Source organism: Coenobita brevimanus, chromosome 69 (assembly GCF_032717465.1).
Source record: "Coenobita brevimanus isolate Jiangsu-jjx chromosome 69, ASM3271746v2, whole genome shotgun sequence".
Taxonomy (NCBI): Eukaryota; Metazoa; Arthropoda; class Malacostraca; order Decapoda; family Coenobitidae; genus Coenobita; species Coenobita brevimanus.
The window spans coordinates 20,066,936-20,081,516 of record NC_137022.1 but is presented as its reverse complement, the minus strand read 5'-3'; the positions used below and the strand labels follow the sequence as shown (position 1 = coordinate 20,081,516).

Below are 14,581 nucleotides of genomic sequence, written 5' to 3'. Positions count from 1 at the left end.
ACACCTGTAATCTCTGAGACAGTTGAGAGACAGGGTAGTGGTGAAGTGGGTGCAGACCTGACGTCTCGCCCATTGGCCCCACAGGACACAGTATGTCCAGGGCCTGTACATACATATTATGTACCATAAGTTAAGGGGGAAGTTCGAGAGAGAACTCCGCGGAGGCGACTCGAGGCTATGGAAGACCCGAGTTTGCACAAGGATTCTCAGCTCCCCGATACTAATATAAGTACTGTAGGTTAAGGGGGAAGTTCGAGAGAGAACTCCGCAGAGGCGACTCGAGGCTATGGAAGACCCGAGTTTGCACAAGGATTCTCAGCTTCCCGGTACTAATATAAGTACTGTAGGTTAAGGGGGAAGATCGAGAGAGAACTCCGCAGAGGCGACTTGAGGCTATGGAAGACCCGAGTTTGCACAAGGATTCTCAGCTCCCCGATATTAATATAAGTACTGTAGGTAAAGGGGGAAGTGAGAACTCCGCAGAGGCGACTCGAGGCTATGGAAGACCCGAGATTGCACAAGGATTCTCAGCTCCCCAATATTAATATAAGTACAGTAGGTTAAGGCACAGGTTGAGGACCCATGTGCAGTTCGAGGCTATGGAAGACCCGAGTTTGCACAAGGATTCTCAACTTGCTGACAGTAATCGTGTGCTGTAATTAATGGCGACCTCGAATGTATGAAGCTTAGGCTGTCACTCGTATTTTTCAGCCAGAGCGTACTTTTTGTAGCATGTACTGATTGCTAGGCAGAGAGAGTAATTGTAACTTAATAAGAATTTTGTCTCATTGACACTTTTGATGCTCCACCTTAATTGGTTTTGCAGGTACAGCAATGGGTGTAGCAGTTTTGCTGTGCGGGCCAGCTGATCGTCTGCCACACGCTGGCGCCTCTTCTCCTCTGCCTTCGTCGTCGCCATATTATTATTTACTGTGTCATTTTACACGTAGGTACAGTTACACTACAACTGTCACACCTACACTGTGTATTACATACACCACGCTACACAACAATTAGTTGTCAGCGTAAATGTAGCGACTTTTCGCTCAGTTTAACCTGAGTACAGGATTTTCACCATCGTCACGGAGTTTTTCCCTAAAGCTTGCTTCTATTAACGTAAATACGAGGGTTTTTTTCGCTCACTGGCGACTGCGACTTTCTCCTGTAGCAGGATAGCACACACACCACAGTGTGAATCTTGTGTGACTGAGTTAGGATGTGTACATATATATATATCCACAAATTTTTTCCCATAAGGAAAAAATTTAATTTTGTAGGGGCGTAATGTCACGAATCAAATTCACGACATTTCCCTTTTGTGAGAAGCCACGAACTATTAGTGGAAAGCTCGCTGTGTATCGTTCAGTTAACCGCTCATTCGGACGGAAGCTTTGTCAAATCAATTTTTCATTGTCATACGTGATCGTCTCTGTGTGCGACATTAGCACTTCCGCTGAGCGATTTGTTTTGGGCGCATTTTGCTCACTCGACCGTTAAAAAATGCGGCCTATCGCTCCCATTTCTTTCCCACGACTTAGTCGAGTGTTTGTTGTGACGGAGAGAGGTCCTGTGCTCCAGAAGTGTGAGAGGAGAGGTCAGCTAGCACCCAAGCTCCACTAGAACAGTTCCCCAGCGCTCCCACCCTTGTTGGGTGATACACCGCATTCATCGACTAGTATTTCCTTTTTGTATTATCCTAGTTTTAAGAGCTTAGTTAAGGTGTTTTTCCTAGGCGTAAGAATTTAGCTCGTGTGTGAGTGAGTGAGTGCGATCTCATTAATTTGATTTGAAATGTAACGTTAAATTTATTTTTGTAATCAATAAATTTAACAGTTCTTTTCTTGAGCTTAATGTAATGTAAACTCTTGTTTCATTTCTCCACAATTAAGCTTATTTTCCATATAGCTCCTAGCTTGCATAAACGTTTTGCTATTCATAACTGGTACTTAGGCCAGTCTTGTATTAAACTTAAAATCCGTTGTGCCTCCTAGGAGTTAAGCACCAGCAAGAGCCTGATATTATTATTAGTATTAGTTATTTATTGTCAGGGGTGAAGTAACTTTCTCCAGAGGCTAACAGTACTAAGAAACAGCAATTGAGTAATTAGTCTTTGCTGTGTACTGTTGAGGAAGTTTATAAATTCTCGTTCTTAGAGAATCGTGCGAAGAAGTCAGCGTAAAGTAATCGTTGCTTGATTTAGTAAGACAATCATTGTTCCTGCTCTTCAATATTATTGAATATTATTATCAATTAAATAATATTTAGCGTTTATTTTAAAAAACCCGTGATATTTTTAAAAAACTCGTGACAGGTATACTGTAGTATATAGAAAGAAGACAAATTATTCAAGGCATCTACAGTACGTACAATGTGAGAAAGCAATAGCAGTTATGACGGTGAATGGTTGATCTTAATGAGAGGCTCGACCTGAATGCTGAAGTGAAACCATGACTCTTCATTGTGTGTGTGTGTGTGTGTGTGTGTGTGTGTGTGTGTGAAGTGGAATACTCTAATTATGAAAGCAACAACACTTAGAAGAGGAGTAGCACTGATAATGCAACTCTGGAGATATATTTTCAACTGGAGAGCTCATATTAACCATCTTCAATACGAGAAGTCTTTAAACGAGGTCTTTCTTCAGCAGACTAAAATCGTCTTGTTGTACTAACATTATACAAAAAAAAAAGGTAATCGTACTAAAAGGATGAAAATTATATGTCATAAGAGCCAAATGACAGATGGTTTAAGAGGACCCAGAATTGAATCGTGGCATCGTACTTCGCGGTAAAGTATGAAGAGAAAGTAATGAAATTAAATAAAATTAGGTACTGCTGAGATCAAAGACGACAGTGTGGAAGATGAACTAAGGGGAAGGGTGTAGGCTAACAAGAAAGGAAACTGACAAATATTAAGATTATCTGAAACTAGCATATAATATTAGGCGGTTCTGCCATACGAGGAGGAAGGCGAGATTTACTGAAAATTACATGGGAGTGAGGTGGCCGAACACGAAGACCAAAAACAAGGAGCCAGAATTATGAAGGAGGATAGCGCGTGGTAGGCGGCGGGGCCGTTCCTGCTTCGAGACAAAAAAATGTTTCATACGAAGTGGCACTGATTAGGTAAGAAAAGCATAACACGTTTCGCTTTATCACAAGCAGTGAAACTGACTAGCACAAGGGATATTCTTGTTGATGATTTTGGCGAGATGAAAGATACAAGAATTGAGTTTTTATGCAGTAATAACAAGAAACGCTTTCATCCCAATCAGAAATAACAGCCAAGTAAGGAGCCAGGTGTGACAGTCTGATCCTGAGAATGATGAAGTAACAGCAGCGACGGATGCTTTGAGATAAGGGTTGATATGTGAAAGGCAATCATCAGCGTATGCGTGCACAGTATTACATCTACAGTACATCTCGGATGATCGCTAATGAATAGTAGGAAGGGAAATAATGACAGGACAGAATCCTGAAGAACACTATGCAGCATCTATAAAAATAGAACGACCAGAATGGAAACTGGAGATGAACTTATGAAGGCACAAACAATGACAACCTCACAAATGTAGTCTGATAATTTTTAATGTGAAGGTGGATGGAATAGTTGGTAAGTGGGGTGTGCCTGCTGAGATAGATGAGAATGGCAGTGCGTTAGTGGACATTTGTGCTGGGAGGGGGTTGGTGATAGCCAATATCCTCTTCAGGCACAAAATGATCCACAGGTATGCATGGCGAGTGATGAGAAGCGTGGGTGGTGAACTGAATGAAAGGAAGGCAATGATTGATTATGTGTGTGTGGATGAAAGGATGCGAAAATGTATAATGGATGCAAGAGCTTATAGAGTTTGGGGGAGTGGACTTTCTGACCACCACTTGGTGGTGGCCAGAATCAAGGTCCAATTAGGATGAAGAAACAGAAGAAGGGAAGGACGGGAAGAAGGAGTATTTGTAAGGAGAGTGGAAAGGTTACAAGAGGATGAGAAAAAGGCAGAGTATAAGAGAGAAGTGGAGGAACGATTGGGCAAATATGAACTGGAGCAGATGGGGGACGTGGAAGGTGTGTGCAGGGTATTTACAAAAGAAATATGTGAGGCATGTGATGTGGTGTGTGGGATGAAGAGAAGACGGAGGGGGGTGCAAGGAACAGCGTGGTGGAATGAAGAGGTTAGACAGGCTGTGGCACAAAAGAAGAAAGCATACAATGAATGGATAAGAAACAGGGGCGTGGAGGAAGTTGAGAGGCGGAAGAGAGAGTTATATGTAGAAAGAAAGAGAGAGGTGAAAAGATTAGTAAGAGAGAGTAAGAAGAGAGCAGATGAGGAATTTGGAAGGAACTAGAGTGTAAAGTGGAGGGACTGTAAGAAAATGTTCTGGAAAGAGGTGAAAAGAGTAAGACAGGGTGGATGTGAAGTTAGCAGGGGAGTGAAAGATAAAAATTGTAGATTACTAGTGGAGAAGGGAGAAAAAGTGAGCAGATGGAGAGAACACTTTAAGGAATTGTTGAACATAGAGGATGGAAGTAATGTGAGTATAAGTGGCTGGGGAATGGCGGGGAGGAGGAGGGAGGTGAGAAAACAGGAAGAAATCAGTAGGATAGAAGTTATGGAAGCAATGAAGAAAGTTAAATTGGGGAAAGCCCCAGGAATTGATGGAGTGTGTGGTGAAATGCTGAAGTATGGAGGAGAGATAGTAGTAGAATGGATGTGGAAAATGTGCAGATTGGCCTGGGAGGAAGATAGAGTCCCGGAGGATTGGAAGTCAGGTATAATTATTCCCTTGTACAAAGGAAAAGGAGAAAAAGAAGTGTTTGGTAATCATAGGGGCATCTGTCTTCTTAGTATAATAGGAAAATTGTATGGTAGGATACTTATTGACAGAGTTAGAGAAAGAACAGAGGAATTAGTTGGAGAAGAACAGGGAGGCTTTAGGAAGGGAAGAGATTGTGTAGATCAGATATTCATTCTTAGATCTTTAGTGGAAAAGTTTCTAGAGAAGGGAAAGAAGTTGTATGCGGCTTTCAAGGATTTGGAGAAAGCATATGACAGGGTGGATAGACAAGGATTGCGGAAAGTATTAAGAATATATGGAGTAGATGGGAAGTTGTTGAATGGTGTGAAGAGTATGTATGATGGGGCTAAGGCTGCAGTGCGTGTGGATGGTGAACTGAGTGAATTTTTCTTTTTGAAGGTTGGGCTGAAACAGGGATGTGTCATGTCTCAATGGTTGTTCAATCAGTACATGGATGGGGTAATAAAAGAGGTACAAGGTATGGCAGTGGATGTTGGAGTGGCCCTGGTGAGTGAGGGTAGTGTCTGGAAACTCCCTGTACTGTTGTTTGCAGATGAAACTGTGTTGTTGAGTGAAGACGAAGGAGAGCTGCAAGGCTTGGTGGATGAGTTTGGGAGAGTGTGTAAGAAACGGAATCTGAAGGTGAATGTAGGGAAGAGTAAAGTGATGGCCTTTGAGAGAGGTGAAATCAGTGAATGTACAGTGAGGTTGGATGGTGAGCAACTGGAAAATGTGAGTACGTTTAAGTACTTTGGTAGTGTGATGAGTAAGGATGGAGGTTTGGAGGGTGAAGTGCTTGAAAGGGTACAGCAGGGAAGAAAGGTTGCTGGTTCCTTGAAAACAGTGATAAGAAACAGGGAAGTGAGCATGGAAGTGAAAAAGTTACTACATGACAGTATTGTGATACCAACTCTAACGTATGGAAGTGAAGCTTGGACGTTGCTGGAAGGACACAAGTCAAGAGTAAGAGCAGTGGAAATGAGTTATTTAAGAGGAGCCTGTGGAGTCACATGGAGAGAAAGGCTGACAAACGAGGATATAAAGGGGTGTTGTGGTGTGGATGTGGATGTGATAGGCAGCGTTAGGAGGAATACACTGAGGTGGTTTGGCCATGTGGAGAGGATGGAGGGTGAAAGACTGACGAAGAGAGTGTATGTGAGTGAGGTGGAAGGGGGAAGAGGGAGGGGTAGGCCGAAGATGAGATGGAGGGATGGGGTGGAGAGGTATATGAGATAGGGGTGTGTGAGTTGGGAGAGGGGCAGTGAAATGGCGAAGGACACGGCGACGTGGAGGCGATTTGTTTGTGGCCACCCCGAACGGGATTGAGGCGTCTGGCAATAGATAGATAGATAGATGAACGAGACTCCCTCGAAACTTTTTGAGATAATAAGTGCAACGGCTAAAATTCACCAACGTCGTAGCAGGAGGATGACCATGCATTAGAAAGGAAGGTGAGAAGATAGCTGGTGGAGCATCCCTAGCGGATCTCATTCTGGCGATCAGCAAGAAATTTAAGAGAAGAAAAACCCTTCAAAATCTTCCTGTAAATAAGAGATTCAAAGACTTTAGAATTACGAGCTGTCACAGCAGCTCAATAATAGTTAGAAGAGTGGAAACAATCATCCTTCTCATGGACAGGGTGAAAAAGAGCAACTTCCAGCAACTTCCATACTAAATGCTCTCAACCCTCCAACTCGAATTCTTCCCGCTCCTTCTGGCACCTTGCCAAAAATCTTTCTAACAACTTTACCACATCATCCTTCCCTCCTCTTTTCTGCTCTGATGGTTCTGTAGCTATTTCTTCTTCTGATAAAGCAGATCTCATCGCACAGACTTTCTCCTCCAATTCCACCTTAGACGATTCCGGTGCTGTTCCTCCATCACTTCCCCCCTCTGACTTCCTCATGGCTGACATTAAAATTTCTTCAGTTGATGTATTTTCTGCCATCACTGGCCTCAGTACTAACAAGGCATATGGGCCAGATGGGGTCCCTCCTGTTGTTCTCAAGAACTGTGCTTCTGTGCTTACACCCTGCCTAGGCAAACTCTTTCGCCTTTGTCTGTCAACTTGTACCTTTCCTTCTTGCTGGAAGTTTGCTCACATTCAGCCAGTCCCAAAGAAGAGTGATCACTCCCAACCCTCCAATTATAGTCCAATTGCTTTAACGTCCTGTATTTCAAAAGTTTTCGAGTCAATTCTCAATAGAAAAATTTTAAGGCATCTTTCCTATCACAACCATCTTTCCGATCGTCAGTACCGGTTCCGTCAGGGACGCTCCACTGGCGATCTTCTCACCTACCTTTCAGACTCCTGGTCATCCTTCTTTCAGGACTTTGGCGAAAGCTTTGCCATTGCACTTGACATCTCAAAGGCTTTCGATCGAGTCTGGCATAAATCTTTAATTTCCAAACTGCCCTCCTACGGTTTCTATCCTTCTATCTGTGCCTTCATCACTAGCTTCCTTTCTGGTCGTTCTATAGCCGCTGTTGTAGACGGCCATCGTTCGTCTCCTAGATCTATCAACAGTGGTGTTCCTCAGGGCTCTGTCCTATCACCAACTCTCTTCCTTTTATTCATCAATGATCTTCTAAGCTGTACATCTAACCCTATCCACTCATACGCTGATGACTCCACCCTTCACCTTTCCATTCGGTTCCCGCAACGCCCATCTCAACAGTTACTTCAACAAACAAGGGATGAGGCTATGGCACAAATAATGTCTGACTTGGCTCGTATCTCTGACTGGGGTAAAAATAATATGGTTGTTTTTAATGCATCTAAGACTCAGTTCTTATACCTATAAACTCGACAAAATCTTCCACAGGTATACCCACTAATGTTTAATAATATTCAGCTTAATCCTGCATCATCCTTGAACATGCTTGGGGTTTCACTTACTCGGGACTTATCTTGGAAAGATCATATTACATCTCTTGTAAAATCTGCTTCCAAGAGATTGGGTGTGCTAAGCCGACTCCGCTCTTTCTTTACCCATGCACAATTGTTGACTCTATACAGGGGTTTTATCCGCCCCTGTGTGGAGTACAACTCTCATGTGTGGGGAGGCTCCCCACATACAGCTCTTCTCAATAGGGTGGAGTCAAAGGCTTTTCGTCTCATTATCTCTCCTCTTACTGACTCCCTTCAACCTCTGTCTCTTCGCCGCACTGTTTTTTTTTTTTTTATGCGAGGAAGAAGGAACCAAAGGCCATGAGCCCGCAGTAACAGTTCCCTCCAAGAGAAAAACAAAATACAATAGAGAGCCAAATTCAAGATCCGATCATTTGGAGATGCCTGGACACACTGCGCTTGAAAGACTGGAGATCATAGGCAGAAGGAAATACAGATAGAGGGAGACAGTTCCAGAGCTGACCTGTTGCATAAATGAAAGACTGGGAGTGACGGTTAACTCTTGCATTAGAGAGTTGGACAGAAAAGGGATGAGAGTTTGCTGCCAGACGGGTGCTACGCGCCCGTCGTAGAGGTGAAGGAATGCAAGCAGACAGTTCAGAGGAGCAGTGACCATTAAAGTAGCGATAGAAAAGAGATAAAGATGCAACAGTGCGGCGAAGAGACAGAGGTTGAAGGAAGTCAGTAAGAGGAGGAGAGTTAATGAGTCGAAAAGCCTTTGACTCCACCCTATTGAGAAGAGCTGTACGTGGGGAGCCTCCCCACACATGAGAGTTGTACTCCACACAGGGGCGGATAAAACCCCTGTATAGAGTCAACAATTGTGCAGGGGTAAAGAAAGAGCGGAGACGGCTTAGCACACCCAATCTCTTGGAAGCAGATTTTACAAGAGATGTAATATGATCTTTCCAAGATAAGTCCCGAGTAAATGAAACCCCAAGCATGTTCAAGGATGATGCAGGATTAAGCTGAATGTTATTAAACATTAATGGGAATACCTGTGGAAAATTTTGTCGGGTTGATAGGTGTAAGAACTGAGTCTTAGATGCATTAAAGACAACCATATTATTTTTACCCCAGTCAGAGATACGAGCCAAGTCAGACATTAGGTGTGCCATAGCCTCATCCCTTGTTTCTTGAAGTAACTGTTGAGATGGGCGTTGCGGGAACCGAATGGAAAGGTGAAGGGTGGAGTCATCAGCGTATGAGTGGATAGGGTTAGATGTACAGCTAAGAAGATCATTGATGAATAAAAGGAAGAGGGTTGGTGATAGGACAGAGCCCTGAGGAACACCACTGTTGATAGATCTAGGAGAAGAACGATGGCCGTCTACAACAGCGGCTATAGAACGACCAGAAAGGAAGCTAGCGATGAAGGCACAGATAGAAGGATAGAAACCGTAGGAGGGCAGTTTGGAAATTAATGATTTATGCCAGACTCGATCGAAAGCCTTTGAGATGTCAAGTGCAATGGCAAAGCTTTCGCCAAAGTCCCGAAAGGAGGATGACCAGGAGTCTGAAAGGTAGGTGAGAAGATCGCCAGTGGAGCGTCCCTGACGGAACCCATACTGACGATCGGAAAGAAGGTTGTGATAGGAAAGATGCCTTAAATTTTTCTATTAAGAATTGACTCGAAAACTTTTGAAATACAGGACGTTAAAGCAATTGGACGATAGTTGGAGGGTTGGGAGTGGTCACCCTTCTTTGGGACTGGCTGAATGAGAGCAAACTTCCAGCAAGAAGGAAAGGTACAAGTTGACAGACAAAGGCGAAAGAGTTTGCCTAGGCAGGGTGTAAGCACAGAAGCACAGTTCTTGAGAACAACAGGAGGGACTCCATCAGGCCCATATGCCTTGTTAGTACTGAGGCCAGTGATGGCAGAAAATACATCAACTGAAGAAATTTTAATGTCAGCCATGAGGAAGTCAGAGGGGGGAAGTGATCGAGGAACAGCACCGGAATCGTCTAAGGTGGAATTGGAGGAGAAAGTCTGTGAAGAGATCTGCTTTATCAGTAGAAGAAATAGCTACAGAACCATCAGAGTAGAAAAGAGGAGGGAAGGATGATGAGGTAAAGTTGTTAGAAAGATTATTGGCAAGGTGCCAGAAGGAGCGGGAAGAATTCGAGTTGGAGAGTTGAGAGCATTTAGTATGGATGAAATTATTTTTAGTAGAACGAAGAACAGACTTAGCACGATTCCGGGCAGAAACGTAAAGATGATGTGATTCAGGGGTGGGTTGGCACCGGTACCTTTTGTAGGCCTTCTCCTTGTTGCGGACAGCATTAGAACAAGCGTGATTAAACCAAGGCTTTCTTGCGTTAGTCAAAGGATATGAGAAAGGAATGTATGCTTCCATGCCCGAGAGAATAATCTCCGTAATGCACAAGGCACACTCAGATGGCTCACGGCCATGGAAGCAATAATCATTCCAGGGAAAATCAAAGAAGTACAGCCTGAGGGCCTCCCAGTCCGCGGCTCCAAAATGCCACAGACGACGTTTCCCTGGAGGGTCCACAGGCCGTACTGGAGTGATAGGACAGGTTAAGGTAATAAGGTTGTGATCGGAGGAGCCCAACGGAGAGAAAAGATTAACAAAGTAAGCAGAAGGATTAGTTGTGAGGAAGAGGTCAAGTATGTTGGAGCTCTCTCCAAGGCGGTCAGGGATACAGGTAGGGTGCTGTACAAGCTGCTCTAGGTCATTAAGGATAGAAAAGATGTAGGCTTGTTCACCAGGTGGATCCGTGAAAGGAGAGGAGAGCCAAAGGTGGTGGTGAACATTGAAATCTCCTAGAATGGAGATTTCAGAGAAAGGAGAAATGGACAGAATGTGTTCCATCGTAGAAGTAAGATAGTCGAAGAATTTTTGATAGTCAGTAGAATTAGGGGATAAGTAAACAGCACAGATATGTTTAGTCAGAGAATGACAGGAAAGCCGAAGCCAGAGTGTGGAGAATTCAGAAGAATCAAGTTCAGGAACACGAGAGCAAGATAAGTCGTTGCGTATATATACACAACAGCCACCTTTGGCTTTGAAATGAGTATAGAGAAAGTAGGAGGATACAGAAAAGGGTTTGCTGTCAGTTGCCTCAGACAGCTGAGTCTCCGTTAGAAAAAGGTGAGGTTTAGAGGAGGAGAGGTGGTGCTCAACAGAGCGAAAGTTAGATGAAAGGCCGCGAATGTTGCAGAAATGAAGAAGAAGAGTCAGACAGTGGTTCCAGGCACCTCGAGTCGTCACCGGGAGAGGGGCAGATGGCGGGGGCATTTATGGTCTTTATCTCTTTTCTATCGCTACTTTAATGGTCACTGCTCCTCTGAACTGTCTACTTGCATTCCTCCACCTCTACGACGGGCGCGTAGCACCCGTCTGGCAGCAAACTCTCATCCCTTTTCTGTCCAACTTTCTAATACAAGAGTTAACCGTTACTCCCAGTCTTTCATTTATGCAACAGGTCAGCTCTGGAACTGTCTCCCTCTGTCTGTATTTCCTGCTGCCTATGATCTCCAGTCTTTCAAACGCAGTGTGTCCAGGCATCTCAAAATGATCGGATCTTGAATTTGGCTCTCTATTGTATTTTGTTTTTCTCTTGGAGGGAACTGTTACTGCGGGCTCATGGCCTTTGGTTCCTTCTTCCTCGCATGAAAAAAAAAAAAAAAAAGCATGAAAGATCAAAGTTGAAAGACAAAGGCAAAGAGTTCGCCTAGGCAAAGTGTCAGCTTGAAAGCACAGTTCTAAAGGACAACAGAAGCAACTCCAAGAAGAGTGTATGCCTTATTACTACTGAGACCAGTGAAGGCAGAAAATACACCGTTAGATGATATTCTAATAATAGGCATGTGAAAGCACGTGGAGAAGAAGATGGAAGCACAGCACCGTAATCATCCAAACTAGATTTAGAGGAGAAGGTTTGGTTGAACAGTTCTTCCTTATCAGACAAAGGAAGAAAATAGCTACAAAGCCATCAGGGCTTTCCTGATTACTTATTAGGAAAGTTAATGGAAAGGTGACAAATGGAAATGAAAGACAACTGAAAATTTCTGAGCATCTGAAATTACTAAATTTTTAACATAATGACAAATAGCAGACCTGCCATGAGTCCAGGCAGAAATGTGAAAGAGATTCAGAGGAAGTGTAAACTGACATCATGTTTTTTTAAATCTAAATCTTTGTTGTGGACAGTATTAGAATAAATTATCATCACTCATCTTAAATGCCAGGACCAACTTGCCTAGCCCCGGGCTCCTACGTTCCTCATGGGGCAACGTAGGATTAGATGATGGATGGATGGATGGGTTATTTGTTTGAGGGTAAAAGAAAGGTATGTATGTTTCTTGCCCGACAAGATAACCTCCATAGTGTGTGAAGCACACCCAGATGAGTCTCCGTCATGGATGCAGTAATCGTTAAAGAGAAAATCAAAGAGGTACTGCCTATGGGCACCGCAGCCAATAGAGCCACAGTTCCACAGACGCCGCTTCTTGAGATGGTTCACAGACCTTACTGGAGCATTAGTGGGATAAAACTTTAAGCAAAGGAGCCTGAAAGAGAAAACGATTAATAAAGTAAGCAGAAGGATTAGTTATAAGGAAAAAGGTCAAGTATGAATGAAGAGGAGAGTTAAAGGTGATCGTGAGTCCTTGAGTCACAAAAATGGAGATTTCAGTGACGGGGGAAACGGAAAGAATGTGTTCCTCTTTGGAAGTAAAATAGTCACAGAGTTCTGCATAGTCAGTGGAAGCAGGAAACAAAAAGCACATATATATTTAGTCAGAGAAAAACAGGAAAGCTTAAATCAAAGTGCTAAGAATTAGAGGACTCAAGGTCAGGAACACGAAACTAAGTTAGGTTGCTGATCTCACACACACACACACACACACACACACACACACACACACACACACACACACTCTTTTGACTTTAAAATGAGTGTAGAGAAAGTAGGGGGATACAAAAATGGGTGTGCTGTAAATAGCATCAGATAACTCAGTCTCAAAGAGGTTCAGAAGGTGAAGTTTAGAGAAGAGGTGATGTTCAACAGAGGCAACTGGAGGAAAGGTTGTGAATGTTGCAGAAATGAATAGAAAGAGTGTCAGACAAAGGTCTAAGACATCTGATTTGGTCAGCAATGAAAGCGAGACTGATGGCTGGGGTATTAATGGCCCTCTCTCCCTCTCAGCACCTTGGAATAGAAAGTGTGATGTGTAATGTTTAAAAGAGTATACAACTAACAGTTATACTGTCACACTGAAGAGGAGGATCAGGAGTTAGATCCTATGACCTAGTGCAAAGTGGAGCTAAAGCTCTCCCTATTAGCAACTGCCAATTCTTCTAAGGAGTCCCATCCTGTTAGATTCTGGAGATTATGGCTGCCGGCAGGTACAGTTTGCACATAATCACTCACGCATCTCTTCCATTCCTTATTGACCATCAAACCCATTCCCTCTAGACTCCTTCTTCGAGTGCTGAGGAGATTCTCCACTCAGGTCTTTCCTTTCATTCCATCTCAAAGTTTTTTTTTACTTCCATAAAGAATGAGGATTCCCAATGCTTAAGAAACCTGCCTTCCATTAGTCAGACTAAACACTCACATGTGCCTGACCACGCACACGATAAATAGATCAGGTGTTCAGTCTTACATGTTTAAACAGTAGTCACGGAGATTTTGTACTTCAAGGTAGCCAGCTGTGTTGACAAACTGTCTGCTGTTGAGGGAGCCTTGCCACTTCAGCTTGTAGAACCCTGGCTGACAGCACTCCTGTATCTATAAGTTTTTGCATAGTTGGTCTCGAAATCTTTGAAAGAGACAATGTATCAATTATTTTAAGAGTACAATAGTAATCTGACATTGCAAATATATTCTTAATGCCTCATCCTGTGTAAGTCACAAGATCGTCCTTTACACTGTGTGTCAGTGTGTTTGAATACATCGGGAACGTGCCGGGACGCATATTTCCCTTCTGTATGTGTACTCGTCTATCAACCCTCAGCCAGGAAAGACGCTCACTCCGTCGTTTCAGAGCTAACCACAGGATTATCTCGAAAATATGCTCAGTGATTTCCCAGGCAAAATTACCTACTGTGTTGCTATTTATCCAAACCTAACCTATCCCACTAGGGTAGCTTGACATAGGTGGCTGGCTGTGATATTGAGACGAATACCCATGCAGAAAGGAAATATGCAGCCGGGACAGCAGTGTCAATGTGGATGCGTCTTTAGAACATTCGTATACCAGCTGTCAAGGCTTTGGTAGGTCGGAATAATGCATCGTGGAGGGCTTACAAGCCAGATAACGTCATGCTACAAGAGGACAGCTGAGAAGTATGAGAATGGTGTGAAAAGCTACTTGAAGAAACAAGGGGATAAGTTTAACTGGCTTGTCTGTATCCTCTTTGCCATCCTCTTACATGGCACAACAAAATCACACAGAACAGCTATTGTCCATAAAAGAATTGCCTATAACTCGTCAAGGACATAAGCAAACTTCGGCAAATTAAAATTAAGCTTGCAGTAAAATGTAAGGGTTGAGGATGTTGAGAAAGTGGGAAAACCTTGTCTATCTGTTAAGAAACTACAGGAATACTGACCTTGATCATTATCTGAATGACTGAATATGAATGACGTCACCAATTTTTAATGAAAAAGTTCAGAGGCAGCACAAATCTTAAATACTATAATTGTGTGTGTGTGTGTGTGTGTGTGTGTGTGTGTGTGTGTGTGTGTGTGTGTGTGTGTGTGTGTGTGTGTGTGTGTGTGTGTGTGTGTTTAGAGCAGCCGACGCCCGAAAAAGGATTTTCATGAAACTTGGAAGGATGGTTGAAGCTTGGCTGCAGATGGACCAATTTCAGTTTCATGTCGATTGAAATTTTTTAAAGATGTGTGA

The 14,581-nt window shown here is 43.3% G+C and overlaps 1 protein-coding gene and 1 long non-coding RNA gene across 2 annotated transcripts in view; one reads left to right on the top strand and one right to left on the bottom strand.

Moving 5' to 3' along the window:
• The window catches only part of LOC145406007 (uncharacterized), a 417,004-nt gene that overhangs the window by 33,187 nt on the left and 369,236 nt on the right, over window positions 1-14,581 (bottom strand). Inside the window, exons 3-4 of the mRNA XM_080277194.1 lie at window positions 13,337-13,455; window positions 12,071-12,238 (exon numbers count right to left, since the gene is read on the bottom strand). Of these exons, the coding sequence (XP_080133320.1) occupies window positions 12,071-12,238; window positions 13,337-13,455 (287 nt within the window). The remainder of the gene's footprint in view (window positions 1-12,070; window positions 12,239-13,336; window positions 13,456-14,581) is intronic.
• The window catches only part of LOC145406006 (uncharacterized), a 285,077-nt gene that overhangs the window by 163,209 nt on the left and 107,287 nt on the right, over window positions 1-14,581 (top strand). The gene's annotated exons all lie outside the window — the stretch shown is intronic.